The following is a 25772-nucleotide window of genomic DNA, read 5'->3' on the forward strand; positions in this document are numbered from 1 at the left end:
CACTCTTGTCCCTAAGCCACTCCCAGTGATGAGACATCAGCCAAACCTTTTTTCACTTTATTATACAAAAAAAAAAGAGGAGGGGGGAAACAAAACTTCCAAAGTTGGCCTCAGCCAGACATGTCTAGCCATCCCCCCCTCACCCCCCCTCCTTTCCCAGTGATAGAAACCCAAGTTGTGGCCATAGTTGTTGAAACCTACAAAACACTCTTTTAAATATTAGAAAAAAAATTGGGGCGGGGGGCCTCTGTAACCCTCCCTTAGGCTCTCCCCTCAAAAAGAAAAAAAAAACAAAAAAAACAACCCAAACCCACCCTACCAACTCGTCCCAGTGCCAAAATGCACTTAGTGTGACCTCTTACAGTACCAACACCCCCCACCCACCCGTCTGCCATCTTGTCCGCACTGTAAGAATTTTTCGATACGGGGGAAAAAGTCCCAGGTTTGGTTTTTTTTTTTCATTTTATACTAAAACATAGTTCACTTGAAACACAATAGTGGTAGGGCCAGTCAACTAAGGGCAGGAAGGGGGATTGATTTCCTGCTGGGTGTTAGGGGATGGAGAGTGACAGGCAAACACAGTCAAGCGGCAAACAGAAGAACCCCTCTAGCGTGTCCAGGGACAGGACAAAGGGATGGGGGGGCCCTTCCCCTGCTTTGCCCCTGAGCGTCTGCCTTTCCTGAGGTCAGGGCTTAGATTGTCTGGCTACCTTTGGGAGAGTCTACCGATCACTCAAGTCTGGGCCTGTCAAGGTTTCTCCTCTTCCCACCCGGCATCCATTTCCAGTTCCCCTCTGCCCCTTAGTTTTCCCATCATCAGAGAAAGCCTAAATAACTCACTGACATGATTGTTGGTTTTTTTTAAATCCAAATTTAGTCAAACATCTAAAAAATGAAATTCACAGAAATAAATCCAAAGTGGTTTGGGGGGGGAGGGGTGTCAGGTTGGCTAAGAGGGGTTGGTGGGTGAGGAAGGCCGGCTGCATCCAGCAGCCCTTAGCAAAATGAAACACTTCAATAAAAAGTAGGCCTGGGTGGATGTAGGGGCCCAACCTGAGAAACCAAAAGGTAGCTGGGGGGAGGGGAGGGCGGCCTAGATAGACAGATGACACATTCCCCACCTACCCCAGGATTCTCAGATCAAGGTGGGTTGAATATGGTCAGCCTCGACTCCTCGGCCTAGCTAGCCCCTCTGCAGAAACAAAACTCTTAGGGCCTAAGATACCCCCCAACCTCATGCCATTTAGGTCAGAGAATCATGACCACCCCCCCAAAAAGAAGCCAAAATCCCACACATACACACATACACAGATCCACACACACACCCCAACACACGCACCCCCCCAAAGGAACAAGGGAGGAGCCCCGTGCAGCTTTCCCGTCTCCCCCCCACCCCAAGAAAGGGTCTACCAGGCAAGGATTTGGAATCTGTGAGATTGGGGACCAGCCTCTTTCCCTTGGGGCAGGATAAGACACAAGACAGGTGAGCCTGTGGGCTGCTCCCCACTTCCCTTCCCTTCCACTTACTCAAGGCCAGAGGGGTCAGGCCTCATTTCTCTCTCTCACACACACACAAACACACACACACATGCGCACACTCACACGCTATGTACAGGCCACACGCTTCCACACTCAAGACAAGTTTTTAAAAATGACACCCCCCCTGACCCCCCCAACCCCAAACGACAGAACAGACAGAGACAGTAGCGGAGATCGGTAGGAAACATCTCGTTGACAGCTCAGAGCTTAAAAAAAATTATATACACATATATAAAAAAGACTGCTGCCCTGAGGGGCAGGGGGAGCTCCTTCCTGCAAGGGGGTTAGCCAGGGCAGGAGGACTCAGGACCACCCCCATCTTCTTAAAGGACCCCCTGCAAATGTCCCCATACCCCCAGTTCCAACACAGTGGTCAAGGCAACCAGTCACACAGGGGGGCGGGAGAGAGAGCGGTAGGGCACGGCTTCAGAACTCCCTCCCCCGAATGGAGAAAGTGGGGGAGAAGGGCCACACTCTACCCTTCAAAGCCTCCCCACCCCCCTAAAAACCCATTCCAACCCCTGTGTACCCCTCCTTCCCCCCAGCCCCATTCCAATGTCCATGCTAGGAGCTGTAAGTGCAGTGAGATCCATGGTCCAGGGTGGGCAGCTGGGGGGGGGGGGGCAGGGGAGAAAAAAAGGGGGGTACTGTGAAGAGATCCTGGGAGTGGGGTGGAGGAGGAAGGAAGGGTAGACACTGGCTCAGTCTGATGGTCATTCCCCCAGAGGCTCCCCCAGGGCTAATATCTCTCTAAGGTTGCAGAGTCCTAGCCTGGGCTCCCCCCACCCTCACCCCCCCATGCATTTTGCTTTAAAAAAAAAATGGGGGTGGGTGGGGGCAGAACTAGAGGGGGTGAAAAAAAATAGGAGTCACAGAGGGGACTCTCCCTTCCACCCCTCCCTACCCCACAGGACCTCCCTCCCAGCACCCCCCAAGGCTTTCCTAGGCCCCTGGGGGTGCAGAGGCAGGCCTGGCCTCCCCCCAGGGCTCAGTTGGAGTCGGAGTCAGAAGAGTCCCCGGAGGAGGATGAGCTGGAGCTGCTCCCCTCTGACTCATTGTCTTCATCTTCATCCTCGTCCTCATCTTCGTCATCATCCTCTTCGTCGTCATCATTCTGAAAGGGTTAAGGAACAGCACTGAGGTGGTGGTGGTGGGGGAGCAGCAAGTCAAAATGGGGCTCTGCCTCTCCTTCCTTCCTCTAGGGACGGCGGCAACCTTCGAGTCCTTGGCCATTGCCTCCAAGGGGAGAACAGAACCTTAAATCCAGCAGCCCTGGGAACATACCTTAAAAGAGGTCTGGTCAGGGGCAGCTGGTGGCTCAGATGATTAAGAGAGTCAGGAGGTCCTGGGTTAAATCAGCCCTCAGACATTTCCTCTCTGGGTAACCCTGGAAAAGTTACTTCATCCCCACTACCTGGCCCTTATCCCTCTTCCGCCTTAGAACTGATACTATTGATTCTAAGAGGGAAAGTCAGAGTTTAAAAAAAAGGTAGGGAGGTCCTGGCCTCCTTTGTCGCTGGTCTTGCCTTCACTTTCCCAGCCGAAAGCCCTCTCGAGCCCATCCTACCATTCTCTTGAGCTCTCACCTCATCCCCATCCTCGCTCTCATCCTCGCTGCTAGACTCAGAAGAGTCGCCACCCTCATCTGAGGAGTCCCCATTTTCATCATCATCATCATCCTCTTCATCTTCTTCCTCTTCCTCCTCATCGTCGTCATCATCCTCGGACTCCTGTGGGCAGGAGAGGAAGACCCTCAAGGTCCATTGGGAGCTCTCCCTGCCCAGGGAGATGCTGCCCCCTCTCTCCCATCCCCCCACTCACCGACTTGGACTGCATGGTGGGCTTAGACTTGGGGTTTGGGCCTCGAAGCTTGGTCATGCTCTTGCGTTTCTGTGGGAGGGATGAGAAGGTGAGCAGAGGGATCAGTGCGCTCTTCAGACCCTCCCTCCTCTCCAGCCCCGGCCCCAGACTCACGTTAGAAATGTATTCTTTGTAAGCAGCTCGATCCTGGGGGGACAGACTCTGAGGGCAAGAAGGAGGACAGGTGTGAAAGGCGGCAGGGAGGGTGGCAGCATTCTCCTTTTGTGGAAATCTGGGTGACCCCCCCATCCCACAACCCCCCAAATGCAAGATCACCACAAAGGATTTAGAGAGAGAACGGGGCAAAATTAGGGCTGGCGGAAGGATCAGTTAATAGCATTTTTTTTAAACCTTTACTTTTGGTCTCAAAATCAATATTACATTGGTTTTGTTTGTACCAAACCTTTTTAATTTAAGGTACAAACAAAACCAATGCAACCAAAATTAGAAGGGAAGCAACAAATTGGGAAAAAAAATCTTCATAACAAAAATCTTTAACAAACATCTAATTATTCAAATTTATAAAGAGCTAAGTCAATTGTACAAAAAACCAAGCCATTCCCCAATTGATAAATGGGCAAGGGACATGAATAGGCAATTTTCAGATAAAGAAATCAAAACTATTAATAAGCACATGAAAAAATGTTCTAAATCTCTTATAATCAGAGAAATGCAAATCAAAACAACTCTGAGGTATCACCTCACACCTAGCAGATTGGCTAACATGACAGCAAAGGAAAGTAGTGAATGCTGGAGGGGATGTGGCAAAGTGGGGACATTAATGCATTGCTGGTGGAGTTGTGAACTGATCCAACCATTCTGGAGGGCAATTTGGAACTATGCCCAAAGGGTGATAAAAGAATGTCTACCCTTTGATCCAGCCATAGCACTACTGGGTTTGTACCCCAGAGAGATAATAAGGAAAAAGACTTGTACAAGAATATTCATAGCTGCCCTCCTTGTGGTGGCAAAAAATTGGAAAATGAGGGGATGCCCTTCCATTGGGGAATGGCTGAACAGATTGTGGTATATGTTGGTGATGGAATACTTTTGTGCTCAAAGGAATAATAAATTGGAGGAATTCCATGTGCACTGGAACGAACTCCAGGAATTGATGCAGAGTGAAAGGAGCAGAACCAGGAGAACATTGTACACAGAGACTGATACACTGTGGTACAATTGAATGTAATGGACTTCTCCATTAGTGGCAATGCAGTGATCCCGAACAACTTGGAGGGATCTATAAGAAAAAACACTATCCACATTCAGAGGAAAAACTGTGGGAGTAAAAACACAGAAGAAAAACAACTGCTTGATCACATGGGTTGATGGGGATATGGATGGGAATGTAGATTAAATGAATATCTTAGTGCAACACCAACAACATGGAAATAGGTTTTGATCAAGGACACATGTAATACCCAGTGGAATTGAGTGTGGGCTATGGGAGGCGGTGGGGGGGAGGGGAAGGAAGGAACATGATTCTTGTAACCAGGGGGAAATGTCCTAAATTGACTAATTAAATAAATCTCTAGGCCTGGCTCTCTCAATCCATGAAGCCACCTAGTTGCCCCTGGTCAGCTATTAATAAACATTTCACTTCTTTTACTTCCACTGGGAGGCCGGTGGTGGACCTGACACTTGGAAGTGGTCTTTTCTTTAACCTACTTACATAGAACGTATAGACCTGTCCTAGGGCCAAAAGGGTCCAACTACCTACTAATATGGGTTCTATAGTAACGTGTGAGCCCTTAAGTTTTAAGGGATGCAGGCCTTTCACTGGATCCATGGGAATCTTAGCTTTTCTCTGGACACATCTTTGCCCCCTCTTCTTTCTCTCTCTATCAGGCTGTCTCTCTCCTTTGGGGGACAAGGTAACAGGGGACAGGGAAACAGGCTTGTTGGACCTGGGAGTCAGGAGACCCAAGTGGCCATTCTGCCCCGGACACTGTGCCACAAACATGGCCAAGTTTTCCTGAGACCTCTCAAAAAGTTTCTCCTCAATAGGTCTTGATCAATGAAACATGTAAAACCATGGAAAAATACTCTAAATTAATTAAATAAAAAATTTCAATTAAAAAAATAAAGAATTTCTCCTCATTTCTAAAACAAGCAAGTCAATAACTGTACTACCCTCTGTCCCACCGAGTTGTTTTAAGGGTAGCCCTTTGCAAACCCAAAAACTCTACTCCATGGTTGGGTTGTTACCAGTGAATAATTTTTAAAAAAATCCTTGCCTTCTATCTTAGTATTAATTCTAAGACAGAAAAGTGTCTGGGGCTAGGCAATGGGGGTTAAGTGACTTGCCCATAGCCAGAAATGTCTGAGGTCAAATTTGAACCCAGGTCCTCCCAACACTAGGCCTCAGTCTCTATCCACTTTGGTACTGAGCTGGTTCTATTAGTGAATAATTTTTAAAATGAAGTGGAATGTGATCAATTACACAGCTGGTTCTGAGTAGCTGCTCGCTGCCACCAGCCCACCCAACATGGATTTTCGGAATACTAGATGTCTTCCATCTTTGCTTTTTGCTATGCCCCCCCATTTTACCATTATCATAATAATAAAGGTAATAATAATGATGATGATAGCATCTAGCATTTATACAGTACTTTTAAGATTTACAAAGTCCTTCACAAATATCTCATTTCCTAACAACCTGGGCTGTTTGGTCATTTGTTATGTTTCTCTTTTTGGCGTCCTCTTGGCAAAGATACTGGAGGGATTTGTTATTTCCTTCTCCAACTCATTTTACAGATGAGGAAACTGAAAACAAGGTGGAGTGACTTGCCCAGGGTCACCCAGCCAGGAAGCATCTGAGTCTGGATTTGAACTCAGATCTTCCTGACTCTGGGTCTTGGTGCTCTAGCCAATGTGGTGCCTCTGCACCAAGTCTTTCACGTAACTTTTTTGGTCATGACAGAGTCAAGATTGCTGACTTACAGAACTGGCTTCTAACAGGGAAGGCCAGACATGGAGGGCAGGACTCTACCCATCTCTCTAAACGGATGGGCCTGAGGTCCAAGGTCACCTGGTGTAAATCCATGCCCACGCCAGGCACCATTGCAGTTAGCATGGGCCAAACCAGAGCTTCCCCTGAGAGAAGTCCTTGGATGTCACTGACACGGTGCCAAGAACTCTGTGACAGGGGACCTCGGGCGCCAATCTGTTTTAACCATTACTAGCTGTGAGACTCTACCAAGGAGTGGAGGAATGGATTTAGAGTCAAAGACTCCAGTGCAAATCCTAGCCATGTGATCCTGGGCAAATCACTCAACATCTGGGTCTCAGTTTCCTCATCTGTCCAATGAAGAGGTGGAACTCGCTGGGTTCTAGGTCTCTACCCTTCTAACTTTTCTGAGCCTCAGTTTGCTCATCTGTAAAACGAGGGGGATAGGGCCTACCAGCTCCAAGTCTAGGATCCTACTAATTTCTCTGGGCCTCAGTTTCCTCATCTGTAAAACTGAGGAGTTGGCTCTTAACCTATGATTCTATGAATTCTTCTAGCTTGAGTTTCCTTGTCTGAGAGAGAGAGAGAGAGAATGAATAACTATTATGCTTATCTACTCTGTGAGGGGAACACTCAAACCTCCAAAGTGCTATGAGATGGGTGACTCATTTGGGGATCTCCCTCCTCCCCACAAGCTTCTCCTTCCTCTGTACCCAACTCTTACCTTGACCCAGAGGTCCAAGTGCACCTTGTATTGCTTTTGTTGCTCCTCTGCCAGTTTCTTGTAATGTTCCTTCTGGCCCTGGGAAATCCGCTGCCACCGGCTGCCAATCTCCACCATTCTCTCTTTCAGGGGCAGGTGGTTCAGCTCCCCGTTGGACAGCAGCTCCTGGGAGAACTTCTGGTAACCATTCCTAAGGGGAAGGTGGCCAGAGAGATCCCCATCACAACTCCAGCCCCAGGAGGAGCCTCTGCACCACAGCCCACCCCTCTCCCCAGGCTGTGACTCACATGGGGGGCTTTTTGGGCTCCCCCTGGAACTTCATCTTCTTGGAGGAATTGGCAGCTGCTGGGGGAGCCCGCATCTCACTCAGTTCTCTCTACAGGATGGGGAAAAGTTTGCATCAGTGCCCATCCACCCACCCCAGCCCTCAAAGACATGCCACCGATCCTTAACCCAGCCCATTCGGAGCATGCCAGGATACAATGCAACCCGAGTTTACAAGCCTTTATTGAGTATCTACTAGGGGCTTCCAGGAACAGTGCTAATCCCTTCCCCTCTTCAAGGCCAGGAAGAAATGAAGCAAGGGCCTGCAGCTAGGCACTGTACCCCAAAGGAGTCAAGGAGGAAAAGGACCTGCAGCCACTTTGGTAGTGGCGAAGGACTGGAAACTAAGGGGGCATCCACCTTTTGGGGAACGACTAAACAAATTATGGCATCATGTAAAGAACAGAACAATTGCTCCCCCAACAAAGGAGGGGGCTTCTCTTTAAAAGCTTGAAGACTTGGATTGAGCGACACCACAAAAGCCCCGGGTGGGGTACCAGTGAAGGAGCTGGGGGTGCTCCACGCTCCCTATCTTCTGGGGCCACTCTCCCTGCATCCCCTCATACCTCATATCTCTTCTGGTCCTCAGCTGCCTTCTTAATCCACATGAGCTTCTCCTTCTTTTCCATGTTGTTCCAGGTTACCTCCATAGCCTTCAGAGCTTTCACCCGGTCATTCTGGCCAAGGAGAGGACAAGAGTCAGCCGTGGAGAGGTTCCCAGGTCGGCAGAGGGGGAGGAGGGTAATCCACCCCGGCCCACATGCACTCCAAGCAGGCCTGCTCACTTGGGCTCGAGGATGAGGAGGCGTCTTCTCCCTCCCCTTGGCAACTCCATCAGCCCCACTCCCCTCAGCCCGCCTTCCAACCTTGAAACGTGCCAGGTAGTCTCCGATGACACTCTGCTGCCAGATCTCCTCTGCGGTCTTGGGCGACTCAGGCAGCTTTCCCCGCTCTTCCCTCTCCATGCCCGGCTTCCTCTCGGACTGTGCCTTCAGGGCCGCCTCCCTTGCCTTATACTTGGCCTGGCGGCGGGAGGGTGGGAAAGAGCAGTCAGTGCCTCAGCTGCCTCCGGGGCACCCCCCCCCCACTCTCCTAAGAACTAGGATCCGTCTGCAGGGGAGAGAGATGGTTCAAGATGCCTCTCCTGGGGCAGCCCTGACAGAGGGGCTCCCCAAGCTACTGCTCTGCCTGCACCCACCCCACAAGGCCTCTCACTGGGGCTTTGAAGTGTGCCAGAGTTCCAATCTTGCCTCCAGACACTTACTAGCTCTGTGACTGGGCAAGTCACTGGCCCTCTCTACGCTCTTTGCAGTGGTAAAGTGAGGGAGTTGGTCTCAGTGGCCTGTAAGGTCCTTTCTCTAACTCTAATCTATGATCCTTTGATCCAGTCCTCTAGAGCCGCCCAAGAGGCACACCTAACCTGGCTGTAATGATAATAGTAATAACAACTTCTCTATGGCACTTCTATAGGCCCTGTGCGAAGCACAAGCTACTAAGGAGAAGCGCTTTACAAAATGTAGTTTCATCTGATACTACCACCGCATGAGGAAGGTGCTATTGTTAATCCCATTTTAGAGGAGGAAAATGGAGGCCCACAAAGGCGAAGCGACTTGCCCAGGTCCCACTGCTAGTGTCTGAGACGGGATCTGACCTTTGCGCCTCTCCGCTGGGCCCCCAACCTGCCTTGAGCGGCCTGTCTTAGGAGGGAGGGCTGCTGGGTAACAGGCACACGCATGGGGCGACGCTGTCTCCCTCGGAGCATCCTTGAGAAGCCGGCCGCTCTTACACTGGCCGCCTCGAGGACCTCCCCCCCCCCCCCCCCCCCAGCCTCCCCATCTGTGAGATGAGGGGGTTGCGCTCTCTTTCCTAGTAGGAGCTAGAAAAGGTGGCGCTCTCTGACCGCCCCCCCCAACCTTCTTCTTCTCGGACAGGTCGTTCCACATGCGTGCCAAGAGCCGGGTCAGCTCGCTCTCGGACAGCTCAGGCCGTTCCTCCTGCAGCTGGCGTCGCTTTTCCTCCGAGAAGATGAACATGGCGGAGACAGGCCGCTTGGGCTTCTCAGATCCACCCTAGCAAAGAAGGAAGCTGAGTGCAGATCTGGTAGGGGTCTTGGAGCCCATCGAATAGCCCAGGGTACACACTGGGGGACTCGTACAGGGCGCCACTCCCCTCGGGCCATCGCTTACCTTGCTACCGTCTGGAGAAGGCTTCTTTGAGGCAGGGCTGGTGGCTCGTTTCCTATTGATGCCCAACATCTTCTCCTCTCCCAGGACACGCTGCTGTTCTTCCTCAGGGAGGCTCTGAGGAGGGGGGAAGGGACGCAGATTGGGGGGCTGCTTTTTCTTTCCTGCCTGCCTGTGTCTGAGCCTCTGGAGGGGGAGCCAGGAAACTCTAAGCTGTTACCTAAGTTCTGCCCTGGGGTCACAGTGACCACCTAGGCATGGCTGTGCCTCAGAAGCTAAACTCCACATTTTGTTTTTTTAAACAAATGAGGAAACTGAGTTTGGGGAATCATAAGTGGCTCCTCTAAGGCCACACAGGCTGCTAAGTGCCAGAGGTGGGGTTTGAACCCAGGTCCTCTGTCTTGAACGCCAGGGCTCTAGGAAGGGAGAATAAAATGACTATAATTAACATTTATATAGCATTTACTACATGTCAAGCATGGTTCTAAGTGCTATAATCATAAGAGTAGTTCATATAAAATACTTTACTATGTGCAGGCACAGGGCCAAGTGCTTTAATAATAAGTTATTATTATATAATGTGATATTATAGAATATATATTATTTACATATACTGCTTGCTATGTGCCAAGTTCAATGCTGCTTTAATAATAATAGTTATTTTTATATAATATATACATATATAGTGACTGGTATGTGCCAGGTACAGTGCTAAGTGCTTTAATAATAACTACTATTATATAATGTAATTTACACATAGCGTTCACTATGTGCCAGGCACAATTTTGCTTTAGGACTAATAGTTATTCATATATGTTATGTTACATAACATGAATATAGTTTAACTATATAGGGAGTGCTATGTGCCAGGCACAGTACATTTGATAATAATGGTTATGGAGGGGGATGGCTAGTGGCTCAGTGTGAGCCAGGCCTGGAGACAGGCCGTCTTGGGTTCAAACGTGTTCTCAGACACTTCCCAGCTGTATGACCCGGAGGAGTCACTCACTCCCATTGCCTAGCCCTTACCACTCTTTTGCCTTGGAATTAATACACAGTATTGATTCTAAGACAGAAGGTAAAGGATTAAAAAAAAAAACTATATATATACATATATGTAGATATAGATATAAAATGTATACATAGCACTTATGTGCCAGGCATGAAACTAAGTGCTTTAACAATAATAATCATACTAATTATTATGTGTAGTTTATTATTAGTATTAACATAACAAATGATTTATTAATTATATAAAATATGTATCTAGTGCTTATGTACTAGACATAGTGCTAAGGGCTTTATTATTATTATATATAATTTTTATATAGCACACATGTGCCAAACACAGTGCTAAGTGCTTTAATAACGATAATTGTGTAATACTTTGTAACATTTTATATATAGCACTTATATACCAGGCACAGTGCTAAATATTTTAATAATTTATTATATACTCTTTTCATATAGTGCTTAAGTGCTAGGCAGAGTGCTAATAATGATATTAGTTCACACTCATTTAGCACATTACTACATGCCAGGTGTACGAAGCGCTTTACAATTATTTTATCATTTGAGCCTCACAATAACCCTGGGAGGTGGGTGCTATGGTTATCCCTATTTTAGAGATGAGGAAACTGAGACAAAGTGAAGTCGGTTACTCAGGGTTACACAACCATTTAAGTGCCAGAGAGGCTGGATTTGAATTCAAGTCTTCCTGACTCCAAGTCTAGTGCTCTATCTACTCTGCCACCTTGTGGAGCTCCTGGCTTGCCAGGGTGGTTCATATAGGTTTGGATGAATGTGATGACAACTCTACTTGACTTGTCAGCCCATGACATCTAGGTTCAAAACTAGAGTGTGTCTTGCTGGTTACCCTCCCCCTAGCTAGATCCAGCCCCAGGATCCTCCGGATTCTCCACTGTGACTCTGCCTTCATCCCTCTTCTCCCAGGGGCTGCCCAAGTCCAGCACTCACCTCCAGAAAGCGCAGGAGTTCAATCTCATAATCTTTCTTTTTCTGGGGAAGCAGGGAGGAGAGTTAGTCATGGTAGTCTCTTTTTTTCACTCTTTTCGGCAGGGAGGCAGGGAGATGACTGGATGAGTTTAGCATTAGGTCCACTAAAGAAATGATTACCCTTCCTAAATCTCTAAAACTTCCCTCTAAGGTCTACAAAAACCATTCAGATGGTGTAGGAGGTGTGCAACAGAAAGGGGCATCCAGGGCACAGGTTCAAAGAGCAAACTGTAAAGGACTAAGTTTCTGACCAGAAAAAAATCTTGAAACCCCGTGTTCTGAAGCACAAGGGTCTTTACAGAGGTAAGAGATAAGACCTCTGGGTGCTGCTGCTATTTCAGGGAGGACAAGGTGGGTGTGTGGGAGGAGGAAGAAGGATGAGGAGGGAATGGAGAACTCCCTAATCATGCTAGCACTCCTGAGGCCCCACAGGAAAGCTTTGGGGTATCTACCAGGTCAAAACTATTTTCAAAATCTCTCTTCCTTTCCTCCCTGTCTCTTCCCACTCCCACCCCCCATCTGTCTTTCTTCCTCTCTCTCCCCTCCTCTGTCTCTCTCTTCCCCCTTCTCTCTGTTTCCCCCCACCTCCCAGTCTGTCTCTCTTCTCCCCTTTCTCTCCTTCTCCCTCTCCCCCACTCCCTTATCTTCTATCTTAGAATTGATACAAATGTCAGTTCCAAGGCAGAAGAGCAGGGGGTGGAGTCAAGATGACAGCTTAGTGGCAGCAAAAGCTAGAACCATTCATCCGTGGCAGAAGAGCAGTAAGGGCCAGGCCACTGGAGTTAAGTGACTTGTGCAAAGTCACACAGCTAGGAAGGGACTGAGGCCAGATTTAAACCTAGGTCCTTCCTGCAAACCTATCCCTCTATCCACTAAGCCACCCAGCTGCCCCCACAATATTGTTAACAGAAGTTCTAAAGAGGTTCCTCAATAATTTTTACAAGTATAAAACAGGTGTCCTGAAACCAAAAGGTTTAAGAAGTGATCTACCAAATTTCGAAGATTCAGAAGAATGTTTTTAAATAACTAAAGGGAATTAGAAATTTAAAGTTAGAGTTTAATGAAGAAAAAAAAGATCCCCCCTCAATGGGTCCCATCTTGTGGAGTCTAGGACCTAGGTTAAGAGCCCCTGGATGAAGCCATCCCTTGAAGAGACAGGTGTGGGTGTGGGAAGTGATGGGGATGTGGTGCTGGCCCTTCTCTCCCACCATCCAGACCCTCTTCTTCACTCCTTAAGCCTGCACTCACCTGGTCACACTTCTTGTGGTAGGCATCTTTTTCTTTCTGGGAAAGAAGCTTCCACTGCTGACTACAAAGCACCATTCTTTCCGTGCTTGGGACGTCCTTCATGTTGGCCATGAGCTCCGCACAGTAGAGCGAGTAACTATTCCTGGGGGAGAGCACAGGCACGGTGGGGGTCATTAAGGAAGAAGCGCCCGATGCTCAGGGTCCAGGGGCAGGAGGTACGCGCGGTCCCCCGGCCCCCATTCTTCCCCTCCCTTGCCCCTCTTACGGAGGGGGCTTGGTGGGTCGTCCATCAAACTTGTCCTTGAGTTGCCGCTCGGCCTTTGTCAGGGTGGACTTGGTGATGCCTTCCTCGCTGATGTTGAGCTCCGGGTGTTTCTGGATGTAGTCCCTCATGATCTCCTGCAGAGTCAGGGAGAGGGTGGAGGGAGGGGCGAACGGGGGTGAGGGGTTAGCAGGGATAGCTTGCGAGAGGCCAGCCGCTTCTGGGCAGAAAGGGGAGGAAGAAAGAAGCTCGGGGGACGGGAGCAGCCAGCTCTCTGGCCATGCCCTCACCCCCTGGCAGAGGGGGGGTTGGGGGTTGGTTTAAAAGCGCCCTGCCCTGCTCTAGCCTGAGCCTTTAAGGGGGGTAGAGGGTGGGGGGAGAGGAAAGGGGGCCACGATGGCCCCTCCCTCTTTTCGGGGGTGAGGGATTAAACACCTCCCTTCGCTCAGCCTGGAAGGAACTTCCCAAAACCAGAGCGAGGTGGCAATGGAGTAGAGTGGGTGAGGGTGGAGGGGTGAGGGGGCCCTCTGGGGGTCCCCTGCCCCGCCCCAAGTCATGAAGAGCTGGGGAGAGGGGCTGGGGGGCCCAGTGGTGGAATGCAGCGGAAGCCTGACCTCATACTCCTTCCGCTGCTCCAGGGCCTTATGAATCCATTTCAGCCTCTTTTTGTCCGAGAGCTGAGACCACTGCTTCCCCAGGGAGTCCTTCACCTCCTTCGTAGTGGCCTGGAAACCAAAAGCCGTCAGACACACACAGGCAGCCCGGGCGGGGGCGGGGGAGGGGGGCAGAGAGACCCCCTCCCCCAAGGAGGGGGGGGGCAGGAAGCCACGTGAGGACACATTAGCGTCCTCGACGGGCTGCAAGGGGAGGGTGGAGAGGAGGGTCCCCCCCTCTCTCGCAGGGTAACAAGCGTGCGCAGACACTCTCTCACACACACATACTGTCCAGCCCCGGGCCTCGTCCATGCAATACGCCCCTGCCCACGGGCTCTCCTTTCCTGCTCCCCACCGCCTTGCACGGTCCCCTCCTGGCGCAGTGCCCCACACCTCCCTCCCCCAACCCTCCCGAACCCCAGCCCACTCACATCAGGGCGAACTTTCAGATAAACCTTCTTCTCATGGGTGTACCACAGCTGCTGAGGGGTTTTGGGTTTCTCAGGCACGTCCGACTTCTTGGCATTCTGGATTAGGTCAGGGTGATCCTCCCTAGCCAGAGGGTACCAGTAAGTGGGTGCTCAGGTAAAGACCCGGGGCCCTCCCCCGGAGAGTCTCTCTCTGCCGCCACCACCAAGGTTCCGAGGGCCAATGTGTCCGTGGTGCCCGTGCCCGCGGGCTCCCCAGACTCGGGGCCTTTCCACAAAAGCAGAGCCCACACCGTGCCCTAGACCCTGCTCCAATCCCACTCCCTTACCTGAACCGAGCCAGGTTCCGTTCAAACTCCTGTTTCTCTCTCTGGAAATCCTGAATGTACTTCATCTAGGGGGAGGGGAGGAGGGGTTACGCAGCAATCAGGGCCTGCCTTTGCCCACACCAGTGAAGGTCCCAGGAACTCAGCCCCATGGACAGCAGGCCTAGAGGAGACTGGTCAGGCTAGCTAGAGGGATGATCCGTCTGCCTCTAAAGGCAAGGACAGAAACAGAAGCCTCAAGGGGCACTAAAGCACCATAGCTGTCTCCCTAATCAACTCTTCTTTCCTCCTTTCCAGCCCAGCACTGACTCCTAGTTCCAAGAACCTGGATTCAAATCTCGCCCATGTGACCCTCTGGAAGTCATTGAACCCGTTTCCCCTTCTGGGAAGTACAGATGAGACAGCCTCTCAAGGTCCCTCTCTGGCTTCAGATGATTGAGATTCTGTCTTTTTCTGGGCTTCAGATTTCCCTTTCTCACTGCCTGCTTTCCCTGGGGCCTGAAGGGAAAAGTTCCGGGCCCTGGGGTGGAGGAAAAAGGATACTGAATTCGAACCTGGATCAGAAGGCCCTACCTCCAGTACTTCCTAGCCCTGTGACCATGGCCAAGTGATTCATTCTTTTGCAGCCCAAACTACCAACTTCTACAGGGCTGCTGAGAGCTACAAATGAGACCGTGTAAGGGATTCTGAAAACCCTAAAGTATTACATAAACAGGAGTTAGTCACACTGCACTTTACGGGATGGGCCCGTTTCTGAAAATGGGAGTATTTTAAGTCTATAAAGGTCCCTTGCTATTTATTAAACTCTGAATTGCTAAATGCCACTATGCTCTAATTTAGCTGCCTTCTTTATAAATTTCTGGCTATCAGGTTTCTTGTGAGGTCCTATCCCTTCTCTCACTGCTTTTCTTCATTCCATTTTCTTAGATTCTTAGTCTATATTGTTTCCCCAATTCCATCTTATATTCTCTCTAATCTTTCCCCATTCTGTATAGACATTTCCTGTCTAACCCTTATTCGTACTCATATTTCTTCCTATTGGATTTCTCCTTCCTATTTCAGATCCTAAGAGTTAGAGCTATGAGATCATCTCCTCCAATCCTGTCTTTCAGAGGCAGGAACTGAGGCACAAGATTTAAGTAATGTTTCCAAGGCCACACAGATAGCAAGAAGCAGAGGCAGGATTTGCTTATCCTCCACCCTTCCTCTGCCTCTATCCTCTTCCCTTTCTGTTTCTGAATGGTATCTTTGTATTCCTGTTTCCCAGATTATCTCTTCTTCCTCTTTTTCTTCCCTTGTTAAATTCTCTTTACCATTTCTATCCCTTTTCTTCACTTGCATCAAACCCTCCATATTATCTTTTCTTCCCGTAGTCTGGGCTCTCGTATCTTATCTTCCCTCCCTTTCTGTACCTCTATCCTCTGAGTCTTCAGGCCTACTGGAACAACTAATACCTCCTGGAGAATTTGGAATCACCCTGCTGGAAGGCCATGAAGCTCACTTAGGGTAAAGCCCTCACCTTCACAGGCAAGGAAAAGTGAGGCTCCCTTGGGAAGGTGGGTGATATATACTCAAGAGTCACACACTGAGCAGGTACAAGAACCCAAGTGACCCGACTCCCAGTTCTAAGGTTCTTTCTATGAGAGCACACTGCTTCTCTGTGTCTTTCCATTCCTTCTCTTTGTGTATATGCATACATTAATGTATATGCACACACATATATTTGTACATAGAAGCATACACATATGCAGACACCTCTTGCTCTTCTGGTCAAACCAGGGCAAGAAGCAATGACTTGACTTTTCCAAAGAGATGAGGTTCCCACTTGACTTTGAAACACAATTACACCTATTTTTAAATTACAAATTTCCCTTCTTCATTCTCTGTGACTCAAGTCTGACACTCTTCCCTCCGTATTTGTCCTTTTCTCTTATTATTCTCTTCCCACCTCCATTTTTCTTTGTTCAATCTCTTCTCCTTCCTTTCCCTCTCTGATTCCTGCTTGTTTTCTTTTTATCCATATCCCATTCATCCTAAATCCTAGCCACTCATCCCCACACTTCACCTCTTCCCACCCATAACTCTATGGTTATATTGCGATTTTCCTACCCCTTTGGGGGAAGTCTCTACGTAATAATATAATCTAAGGTGTCAGTCACTGCCCCCATTTCTGTCTCCTGTGTGCTCAGGTCAGTCCCAGCTCACATCCAGTTTCCTGCCCACTAGTCTTCCTGAAACTTAAGTCTTAATCCATGAGTGGGTGCCTCCCGACAGTGTGCCATCAGAGGGTCTGCAAGAGAGTGTGCCTCTGTGCATGTCTGTGTTCATAGGAATGTATATATGACTAGTTTCAGACAAAGTCTATGCCTGGCTGCATGCATGTGGGTGAACATGTACACAAAAATGTTTACAGGGCAGAAGGGGTATCTCTAAGTACGCACATACCTGTATAGCTGAGCCATGCCTTCTTGAGAGAACGCTTGGCCTTGGGGAGCAGTGAGAGCACATCACCCCCGAGTTCCCTTATGGCTGACAGAGCCTATGGGTGAATGGGTATGTCCAGGCCCAACTCCAACCATCCATGGTAAGTGTGTGTGCATGTGTGTGAGTGTGTGTGCAAAGTGGAACTATTACTACCCCCCCCCCCCCCGCCTGTTTGTTCCCCTCCCCCCACCTTCTTCTTCTCAGGAAGCTCCTTGTACTTCTTAGACAAGATTTTTGTCAGGTCCAGGTTGCTCATCTCTGGGTGAAGTTTTGCATACTTAGCCCGCTTCTCCATAAAGAAGCGGAAATAAGGGGTCAGGGGCTTCTTGGGGAAGTCTGGATGTTTCTGGAAGGAGAGAGGCCAAAGTGATTACCAGGTCAGCCCTCTCCACTCCTTTATCCCCCAAATCCATTCTCCCTCTGCCCTCCTCGAATCTCTAGGAGACCCACCTTGAGTTTTTTGCCTTTGTAGGGATTCTTGACGTGCTCCTGAGCATCTAGAATTAGTTCTGTCAATGTACGGAACTTCCTTACCTTGGGAAGGACCAAAAAAAAAAATTCAAAAACACATTGGGGATATTAGGTGCTGGGATAACTGCTCACCCATACTTCCCTTTCTTAGTAGTAATGACCATGTTGTAAGAGTAACAAGCAAAGAGTCACAGACACTCATACATCAGCTAAAGAGAGCCAGAGAGACTGAGTGGAAGAAGGAAGGGGAGACAACTCGTGAAAGATGGCCCTATTTACAGACACAAAGCAGGACCACCTTCTCCACTTTGTTGCAAGTCACACTCTGCAAAGCCAACCGCAAACACACATTGCTAGGGAGAGAAGGACACCCACCCCCATGGAACAAATATGTTGGGTCTGTCTTGGGAGAGGAGGGCAAGTGTGAGTTCATGAAAGATATTTTACCTCATTGGAGATCTCCACCCATTTGAGTTTGCACATATCCCCAGAGAAGTCCTTAAAGGCAACTTTCTCCCAGTCCATGTGGGACTCTGTGGTTTTGAACTTGGAGCTGTCATTAGAAGGTAGGTTGTTCTTCATGCATTCCAACAAGGTCAGCATATCTTCCTGGGACCAGCGGTCTGTCGGGGAGGGAAGTAGATGTCACTACTATGAAAGGCTAAGACTGGATTCTGATCAGGAGAACATAAGTACCCTGAGGATAGAGACCACTTCATTTTTTTGACTTTTTTTTAGTATACTTGGCATATATTTTTGAGTTTTTAAAAACAAATATTTCTTTGCTGAATTACACTGACCTTCAAAACTCAGCTTTTTTCAGGATTCAACTTCTCTCACTGAGGGAACACATGGCTTATCATCTCACATATTAAGAGGTAAACTGAGGTCTGCTCCAATTTTCTATCTTTAGGAATCCTTTGCTTCCTGTCTCCTACCACCTGAAGTAGCATCCAAGTGACCAAGAACCCATGTGACACAACTATATTTCCCTTTGGCATTAACAGTGTTTTCATAGAATTATAGATTGAACAGATCATCTTTTCCAACTCTCATTTTAAGGATGAACAAACAGAAACCCAGAGAGAAAATGAATTGCCCATGGCCATGCAAGTAGTACAGTTAGGAATTTGAACTCAGGTCCTCTGAATAGCAAAATAAAACGTGAAATCAGATGGAAAAGAGGAGATCTAATCAGACTAAGGAACAGAACTTTAGCTCAGGCTAAGTAGAATCAACAGAAGGAAGCAACCAATTTGGGGTCCTTTTCTGGGGGTGGGGAATGAAGGGGGAATGGAGAAAACATTTCTTTTCTATCATGTTATTCAAATGGAAAAAGGAACAAAAGACATAGAGGATGCCCATCCCAATGGGACCGGATGTAGGGACTGCTGCACTGCCTATGGAGTTCAGCTGGCTCCTCTGAGGGGGGAGGAAGTGGGAGAGGCAACGTATGGTAACAGCTGCCAAGTTGTAGCTGAGGTTTAACACCCTGGCTTTGGATGTGGGAGAGACCCTGAGAAACTCACACAGATGTTTCTCTACTCTATCACATTTAGAAACTAGAGGGTAAAGGAGGGTTGTCTTCAATGCTATTAATCCCACAAAAAAGGGAAATATAGGGGAATTTTTACTGAGATAGGAAAAACAGGAATTGAAATCGGACAGGGGGAAGGGGGCCATAGCACCTTGGCTGAACAGGGAGGACAGGAATCTGAAAAAGCTCAATCCCAGGCAGAGAGGCAGTATCCCCTGAGGGGAAAAGTCTCCTAACCCTTGGTACCCTGGGAAAGAATGCCTAGCCTTCTTGGCTTAGCTCTCTAAGAAACCAAAGATGGGGATTTGAAACAGCTGTTTCAAACAAATCCAAGTCCAGAGGCAAAGCAAAGGGTTCTTTTTGCACTGTATCTGTAGTGGTTTAGGGATGATGAGGGAGAAAGAAGGGAGTGGTTAAGCAGCTATCCCAGGGGCCAAAATCAAAGTGGTTTATTCATTCTCATTTTCATCTAGTAGGTAACCTGCAAGGGACATAGGACCTTCCTACCACAGATCACATGGACCCATAATCCTCTAAGGGCAATGTCAGATGCTTCAATCCCTATCCCCTCTTCTGCCTTCCCCTCTTTCTGACCAGGCTGGATTCCCAAGAGTAAAAAGGGGTTTGAACTGTTGCTGAATATAGGCTATAACTATGATGAAGCCCCCCACCCCCCCAAGCCAGAGGAAATCATATCAATTTCTTAAAACGGAAGTCTTGTCATTTCACCCCCTCCATGCCAATCTTCCTCTTCATTCCCAAACATCCTATCCCTTCATACCCAAAGAGGAGTAAATTCTTTATGACCTTACGTCAAATGGATATCCCCACCATCCCCATAGCTGGCTAGAGCCCAAGAGAAATGGGGCATTTTGTTCTCTGAAGGTTTAATACTTAGACAACTTATCATCAGGATGGAAAAGGGGATGTATTTTATGTATGGGGATGGGGGTGCTGGGGTTATTCTCTGGAATAGAGGACAAATAACATATCGGTCCAATCTTCCAGGACCAGAGGGGTGCAGTTGCTTTAAGGGTGTCTGGAGATTTATGTCTTCATTCAACAAATGTTCATTGGGCATTTATTGTGTGCAGAGCATTCTGAGGGACACAAAGATAAATAAAACAGGTTCCTTGACCTCACAAGGAGCTTCCAAAATCTTATTCTTGCTTCATGGGAGCTCATCCTTCAAGGCCCATCTCTCTCCAAAAGATAATTTTGCTCAAAATATAAGCAGTAGGCAGTGCACAGAATTTGGTGGTGTGAGGGGAAAATTGTGCCCCTGGCCTATAAGGCTCCTCATCTTAAATAAAGGGATCAGGGGGAGAAACTGAGGCTAGGGAAAAGGAACAGCTCTATAGCCCCACAGAGGAATGGACTTATAAGCACTGGGTGAGGATGGGGGGGGGGGGTGTGAGGGTGAGGGTTCTCCCACCTTGGCCTTTGGGTACGGCCATCTCCAGGTCGGTGGGGCAGTCAGCTTCTCCGTTCATTGTCCACCTGTCCAGCTTCCGCCTCAGTCCGGTTGAGCCAGCCCGGGAGTGAAAGGCGTTTCACCCTGGAGAGAGCACACCCATTCCCTAATTCAGCCTGGCTGGGGGTTCCCCTTCAACTTCTCCCCCTAAAAGAAAGGGGGCAGTCTCTACACTTCCCACCCACCCTCTGGCCTGGCAAGGGTCTCCCCCACCTCTTCTCTGCCCCTCTCCCTCCCCCCTGTCCCTCTCCTCCCCTCCCCCTGCAGCAGGGCTCTGCCTAGGAGAGGTGGGCAGGCTTGCAGGAGGACTCCCAGGCCCCCACGTGTGTGGTTGCTCAGGGCTCCAGGGTGCAGCGAGCTCCACCCCAAGGAAAAAAACAAAACTCTCTCCACGCGCGGAGGAGGGGGGTGGCCGGAGGGGAGGGGGGGAGGAGAAGGGCGGGTAAAGGGCGCGCGCCGCCGCGGGAACAGGGGCGCGCGCGCGCCAGTCTCCTCCTCCTCCGCCCCCCCCTCCATTCCCTGCTCCCCCCGCCTCCGCAGCCCGGCGGGGACCCGGACGCTGCGCAGGCACCGCCAGCCCCGGAGCGCCGCGGCCGCACCGCCCCCGGGGACCCGGATCCGGATTCCTACCACCCTCCCCCCCTTCCCCTAGCCTCCAACCCGGGCCAGCTCGGCCTTGGGCCGAGCAGCTGGAGCTCCCCCTGCCCCCAGCCCCGGGGGACCCCGCCGCCCCCTAATCCGGGGCCGGGCTCAGCAGCAGCCGCGGCCCCATCGGCCGGAGTCAGCACCTCCTCGTCCCCTGGGCCCCGCGGCCCAGTCCGGGCGGCGCCCCCGCCCCGGCCCCGGCCCCCGGGGAGCCGAGCCAAGGCCGAGAGGGAGGGAGGCAGCCAGGCGGGGAGGCGGGCGGGCGGGGGCGTACAGGACTCGCCGTCCCCGCCGCCCCCTCCGGCGATCCGGGAGAACTGCGGCTCCCGCCCCGGGAGGAACGCGGGCTCCCCCGCCCCGCGGCCAGGCTCGGCCTGGGCCTCCCCGCGCCCGGCTGCCCCGCGCGTCCTCCTCCGTCTGCCCCGCGTTCTCTTCCCCCCTAGCTTCCTCCTCCTCCTGCTTCCCCCGGGACAGGATTTCTCCCGGGGGCTCGGGCCCCCTCGCGTGGCCTCCCGCTCCGACCTCGTCCTGCTCCAGCTCCCTCGGCCCCGGCCCACGTTCTCCGGCCCTTTCTTCCTTTCCGTGCTCCCTGGACGTCTCCCCGAACTCGGCCCTCGGTTCCCTCCCTCCACGTTGCTCGATCGCCTTCCCCCCGGCGCAAGCTCTCGCTCTTCCTCCCCGGTCCCGATTACCGGGCGCAGCTCCGCGTCCGGCGCCCCGCTCCCGCGGCTCCCTCCTCCCCCGCTCGGCCGGGCACAGCCGCAGCTCCCTCCCGCGGCAGCTCCTCCTCCTCCTCCGAGCGCGGCTGGGGCGGCGGCTGCTGAGGCTGCTGCTGCTGCTGCTGCTGCTGGGGCGGCGGCGGCGGCTGTGGCTGCGGCGGCGGCTGCTGCTGCTGCTGCTGCTCCTCGCGGCGAAAAGCACAAAGCACAGCGCCCTCCGCCTGCAGGCAGCCCGCCCGCCCGCCGGCCGGCCCCGGGCTCTGCTAGCACACCCCCCGTCGCCGCTGCAGCCTCCGCCGCCGAAGCGGGAAGGAGGAGGGAGAAGGGAGGAGGAGGAGCGGGGAGGGGGGGCGGGAGAAGCGGGGCAGCGAGCGCGTCCTTCCCCGTAGAGCGCACACCGACCCCCGGGGAGCGAGCGCCCGCCCGCCCCGAAGGCTCCTCTCCCTCCCACAGCCCAGCCCGGGCGGGCTCCACGGGGGGCAGCTGGGAGGAGGGGCAGGGAGCTGGGGGGGACCCGGGCGGCCGAGGCGGAGGGAAGGAAGGGGGGGGAGATGGCGGCAGCGGCGGTGGCTGGTGGCGGCTGGGGCGGGGGGGCCGAGGGAAAGAGACACGCAGCCGCCCGGATGGCGGCGGAGATCGGGGCCGGAGAGAAGGAGTGAACTGGCGGCGAGAGCGACCTCCCCAGACCCGTAGGAGAACTAGCAGCCTCGGCCAAAGCAGTAGGGCGCAAGGCCCGGGCCCAGGAGAGGGGACTTCATAGGTCCCCCAGACCCTGGGAAATAGATAAAAAAGTCTCCTCCATGATCTTATATCCTCTCTCTGTAGGGCTCGGCATTGAAATTTTGGTTATCTCTCTACCTCCTGGGTCTTAATTCGTGCTCTTATCCTCCTTTTAGCTTTTCACTACCATTATCTTCACCCCCAAATCGGCGCCTCGGGGCCGGGGAATCGGCAGGCTACAGAGCAGCGGCTACCGCTTGTCCCCTTTTTCGTCGGGCTTCGTTTACCTTCCCGGGATGGGGGGGGACCACAAAAAAACCCTCAAAAAACCTCGGTCCCAAATTTTTACTTAAAAAAAAAAACCGCCGCAAACCTCGGTTCCCCCCCACAAAAAAAATTCCCCCTGCTTCTCTACACCCCGGAAATGCCGCGGGAATCGGGTCTGAAGTGGCTCCTCCGAGGAGCAGGCTCAATCCAGCTCGGCTTGGCTCATTCGGGCCTTCCCGAGCGCATGGAGATCTGCCTCCCGCAGCTCCTCTCTCGGCTCCCCCATTACCCTCAAATACGGCGACGCAGGGGCTTCCTTACCCGGCTCCGTGTGTCTAAGTGTGGGTGCGCGGGCAGGGGGGATCCGGAGAGCGGTAACTGGGCGAGGGAGTGGGACGTGGAGCCGATCCGCAGCTCCCGCTGCAGCCGACGCCAGGGGAGCGAGTCGCCAGACAAAGCCCGCGATGGCGAAGCGGAGGGACGGCTAATGGCGAGCCACACGCGCGGCGCTCCGCCCGCCCCGCTCCGTCCGCCCGCCCCGGCGCAGCGCAGCAGCGCTCCGAGCGCTCGCCCTGTCAGTGCCCCAGCCCCGTCGCCGCCGCCTCCCAGGCCTTTCCCGGCCTCTCCTTTCCCCCTCCTCTTCGGCCGAGCTCCCTCAATCTCCCCCCTCCGACCCCTCCCCTCCCGCTGGGGGGCTGGAAGAAGGAAAAAGGGGGGAAAAACACTTTCTCCCCCTTTTTAAGCTTTTTCCCTTCCTTGTTGCACTCACCTGCGGAGCCGCCGGGAGGGCCGGGGGTGGGGGGCGAGTGGGGCTGGTGCCGGGGAGCGCTGGTTGAAAGCTAGCCAAGCTCTGCAGCGCCCGACCCGGGCGTGGACTCCGCCGCCAGTCCCCGCAGAGAAATCGTCCTCCTACCCCCGCCTCCATCGCTCTGCTTTTTTCTTCCAATCAGCCGGGCGCTTGGCGGCTCCTCCATCCTCCAGCCAAGCTCCACAGCCCTACAGCGGACTCCACTCCTCCATCTGCTCTCTCCGGCTCCTCTCTTCCCTACCCTGGGCTGGAGAAGAGGGGAGGGGGTGTGGGGGGGAGAGAGACGGAGGTGGATTTATTAGGGAACCTGCTTCTCTTTTCCCCTCACACCACCCCTCCCTCCCTTCTCTCCATGGCTTCTACTCCCTCTTGCTTCTTTTCAACTCTCCCTTCTCGCGACTGGGGTGGTGTGTGTGTGTGTGCGTGTGTGTGTGTGTGTGTGTGTCTCTCTGTGTGTGTCTGCGCATTTTTTTTATTGCTCTTTGCTTTTGCAACACTGAAGCCAAAAGAAGAGGAGGAGAAGGGGGGGGCACGAAATGTCAAAATTATTTTCTATTTCCAACAAAACAAAAAAGGGTCCCCATTTCCATCTCTTTTCCCTTTGGGCCTTCTCGTTTTTTATGCCCCTCCGTGGAATTCGTAAAACGCGTGATTTTCTCCAAAAGTTACCCCCCCCCCCCCAGGATGGGTGATGATGCTGAGGAGGGAAGCTTGGCACGAACCGGAGAAAAGACTCCCCCTACCTCCCACCCCTAGGCGAAAAAAAAAACAAACAACCACCCCAAACTCGAGAGCGAGGCGGGGCTCCAGCCAAAGGGCTCGTGAGAGGGTGGGGGCGCGGACTTCGATCTGCCTTCTCTCCTCTTTTCCTCTCCTCGGTCTGTCTCCTCTTTCGCCCCAGCGAGATCCCCCTTTAATTTTTTTTTTCTCCCCTTTAATCTAATTTCTTCCAACTCCACCTTTGTTGTTACGGGCGTCACGGTCCGGCTAGCCAATCCCCACCACAGGATCAGCTTGCTTGTCAAAAAGGCCTGGGTCATCCCAGAGAAAACGGGCGGCTGGAGCAGTCAGTTCCCGCCCCCCCCCCCCCAATCCCCACCACCGAGCGGCGAGAGGCTTGGGGAGGGACCTAGGCCACCCCAGCCCCGTGCCAGCCCTAGCTGGTTGGGATCCCCTCCCTCTATTCCTAAGCAGCCTCCTTCCAGTTAGTCCGGCGTCCAGGGGGTGGGGGTGGGGGTGGGGTGGGGGACTGGGGAGAGAAAAGGAAGATGCATTTTTCAGTTTTCCACTGTCCCTCCGGGGCTTGGGGTTTATCACTGGAGAGAGGAGAGAGTCGTAGGGGGTTGGGGAAGCCTCTCTTCTCCCCCAGGAGATTTGTGCTAGCTAGTGGTTTCTGTCCCCTCCGCCGAGGAACCCTGGAAATACGAGGGGCAGTCTAGGAGAGAAGGCTGAGCTACCCAACCCGGTTTGCACTAATGTCTGCATGGAAAGGGGGAGATTCCCTTCCTCCTACAGCAGCGCCATCTTTCCGGGCAAAGGGCTGCCAGGCTCACCCAGCACCCTCATGCACACTCTGGTGCCGATACAGTTGCTTCTCTCACCCACAAGGCATATGTTTAGAGGGATGGTGAGACGCTTGTGTATTTCTCCAGTTTCCAGGGAGGCTTATCGAGGATAACCTCACCACACGCCTGCCTACTAATATAATTAGGAAAGGGGAGGGGGTGGCTGGGAAGCTCAGGCCAAAATGTGTGCTCTGGGTGCTACCTTCCCTATTCGAGAACGCATTCATTTGTGTTATTCCCGGTGCCTGCAACACAATAGGCAATTAATTCTTCTAGGTGGTGGATTGTGTGACTGGCGTTTGTTCTGTTCACAGTATATTACGGGCGTATTATTTTCACCTGAAGGGGCCTTTAGAGACGAGAACGCCGTAGGTCTCCCTCCTTCCCCAAGCTACAGGAGGTAAACTGAGGCTCAGGAAGATTTTTTTTTTCCTTCCTCTCTGGGGCTAGACCTGGAAGCTAGTCCTGGCTCCTAGCTCCCAATGAGATGCTGTTGGGCCAAGAAGCTCTTGTGTAAAGCACTTCGGAACGATGCACCGGCAATCCCGAATTACAGGAATGGCGGTTAA

The 25772-nt window shown here is 51.9% G+C and overlaps 1 protein-coding gene across 16 annotated transcripts; it reads right to left on the minus strand.

The window, feature by feature from the left end:
* Positions 1 to 41: 41 nt before the first annotated feature.
* On the minus strand, positions 42 to 24698 carry UBTF (upstream binding transcription factor). Of its 16 annotated transcripts, none has more exons than XM_056816921.1 (22): positions 24598 to 24698; positions 23600 to 23885; positions 20441 to 20563; positions 17916 to 18091; positions 17448 to 17531; positions 17188 to 17343; positions 14517 to 14581; positions 14191 to 14311; positions 13721 to 13831; positions 13110 to 13243; positions 12845 to 12986; positions 11558 to 11599; positions 9584 to 9697; positions 9311 to 9466; positions 8264 to 8419; positions 7964 to 8074; positions 7361 to 7449; positions 7074 to 7263; positions 3514 to 3561; positions 3361 to 3429; positions 3126 to 3269; positions 42 to 2653 (listed from the first exon to the last, which is right to left on the minus strand). In XM_056816921.1, exons 3-22 carry the CDS (start codon positions 20496 to 20498, stop codon positions 2528 to 2530), a joined length of 2292 nt encoding a protein of 763 aa, XP_056672899.1. In that variant the 5' UTR covers positions 20499 to 20563; positions 23600 to 23885; positions 24598 to 24698; the 3' UTR covers positions 42 to 2527. The 16 variants fall into 16 exon arrangements, with proteins under 16 accessions (XP_056672899.1, XP_056672900.1, XP_056672898.1 ...); XM_056816922.1 differs by lacking the exon at positions 24598 to 24698 and adding an exon at positions 24416 to 24548; XM_056816920.1 differs by lacking the exon at positions 24598 to 24698 and adding an exon at positions 24419 to 24545.
* Between the last annotated feature and the right edge of the window lie 1074 nt (positions 24699 to 25772).

The sequence above is a fragment of the Monodelphis domestica genome, chromosome 2 (genome assembly GCF_027887165.1).
Source record: "Monodelphis domestica isolate mMonDom1 chromosome 2, mMonDom1.pri, whole genome shotgun sequence".
Taxonomy (NCBI): domain Eukaryota; kingdom Metazoa; phylum Chordata; class Mammalia; order Didelphimorphia; family Didelphidae; genus Monodelphis; species Monodelphis domestica.

Excerpts from the sequence above, each read along its gene's own strand:
- UBTF (XM_056816921.1), bottom strand. The coding sequence starts at position 20,498 with ATGAACGGAGAAGCTGACTGCCCCACCGACCTGGAGATGGCCGTACCC. Across the intron at positions 17,532-17,915 it reads GGGTGGAGATCTCCAATGAG|GTAAGGAAGTTCCGTACATT; the intron begins GTAAAATATCTT and ends GTCCTTCCCAAG. Across the intron at positions 12,987-13,109 it reads CGACCCACCAAGCCCCCTCC|GAATAGTTACTCGCTCTACT; the intron begins GTAAGAGGGGCA and ends GCTCTCCCCCAG.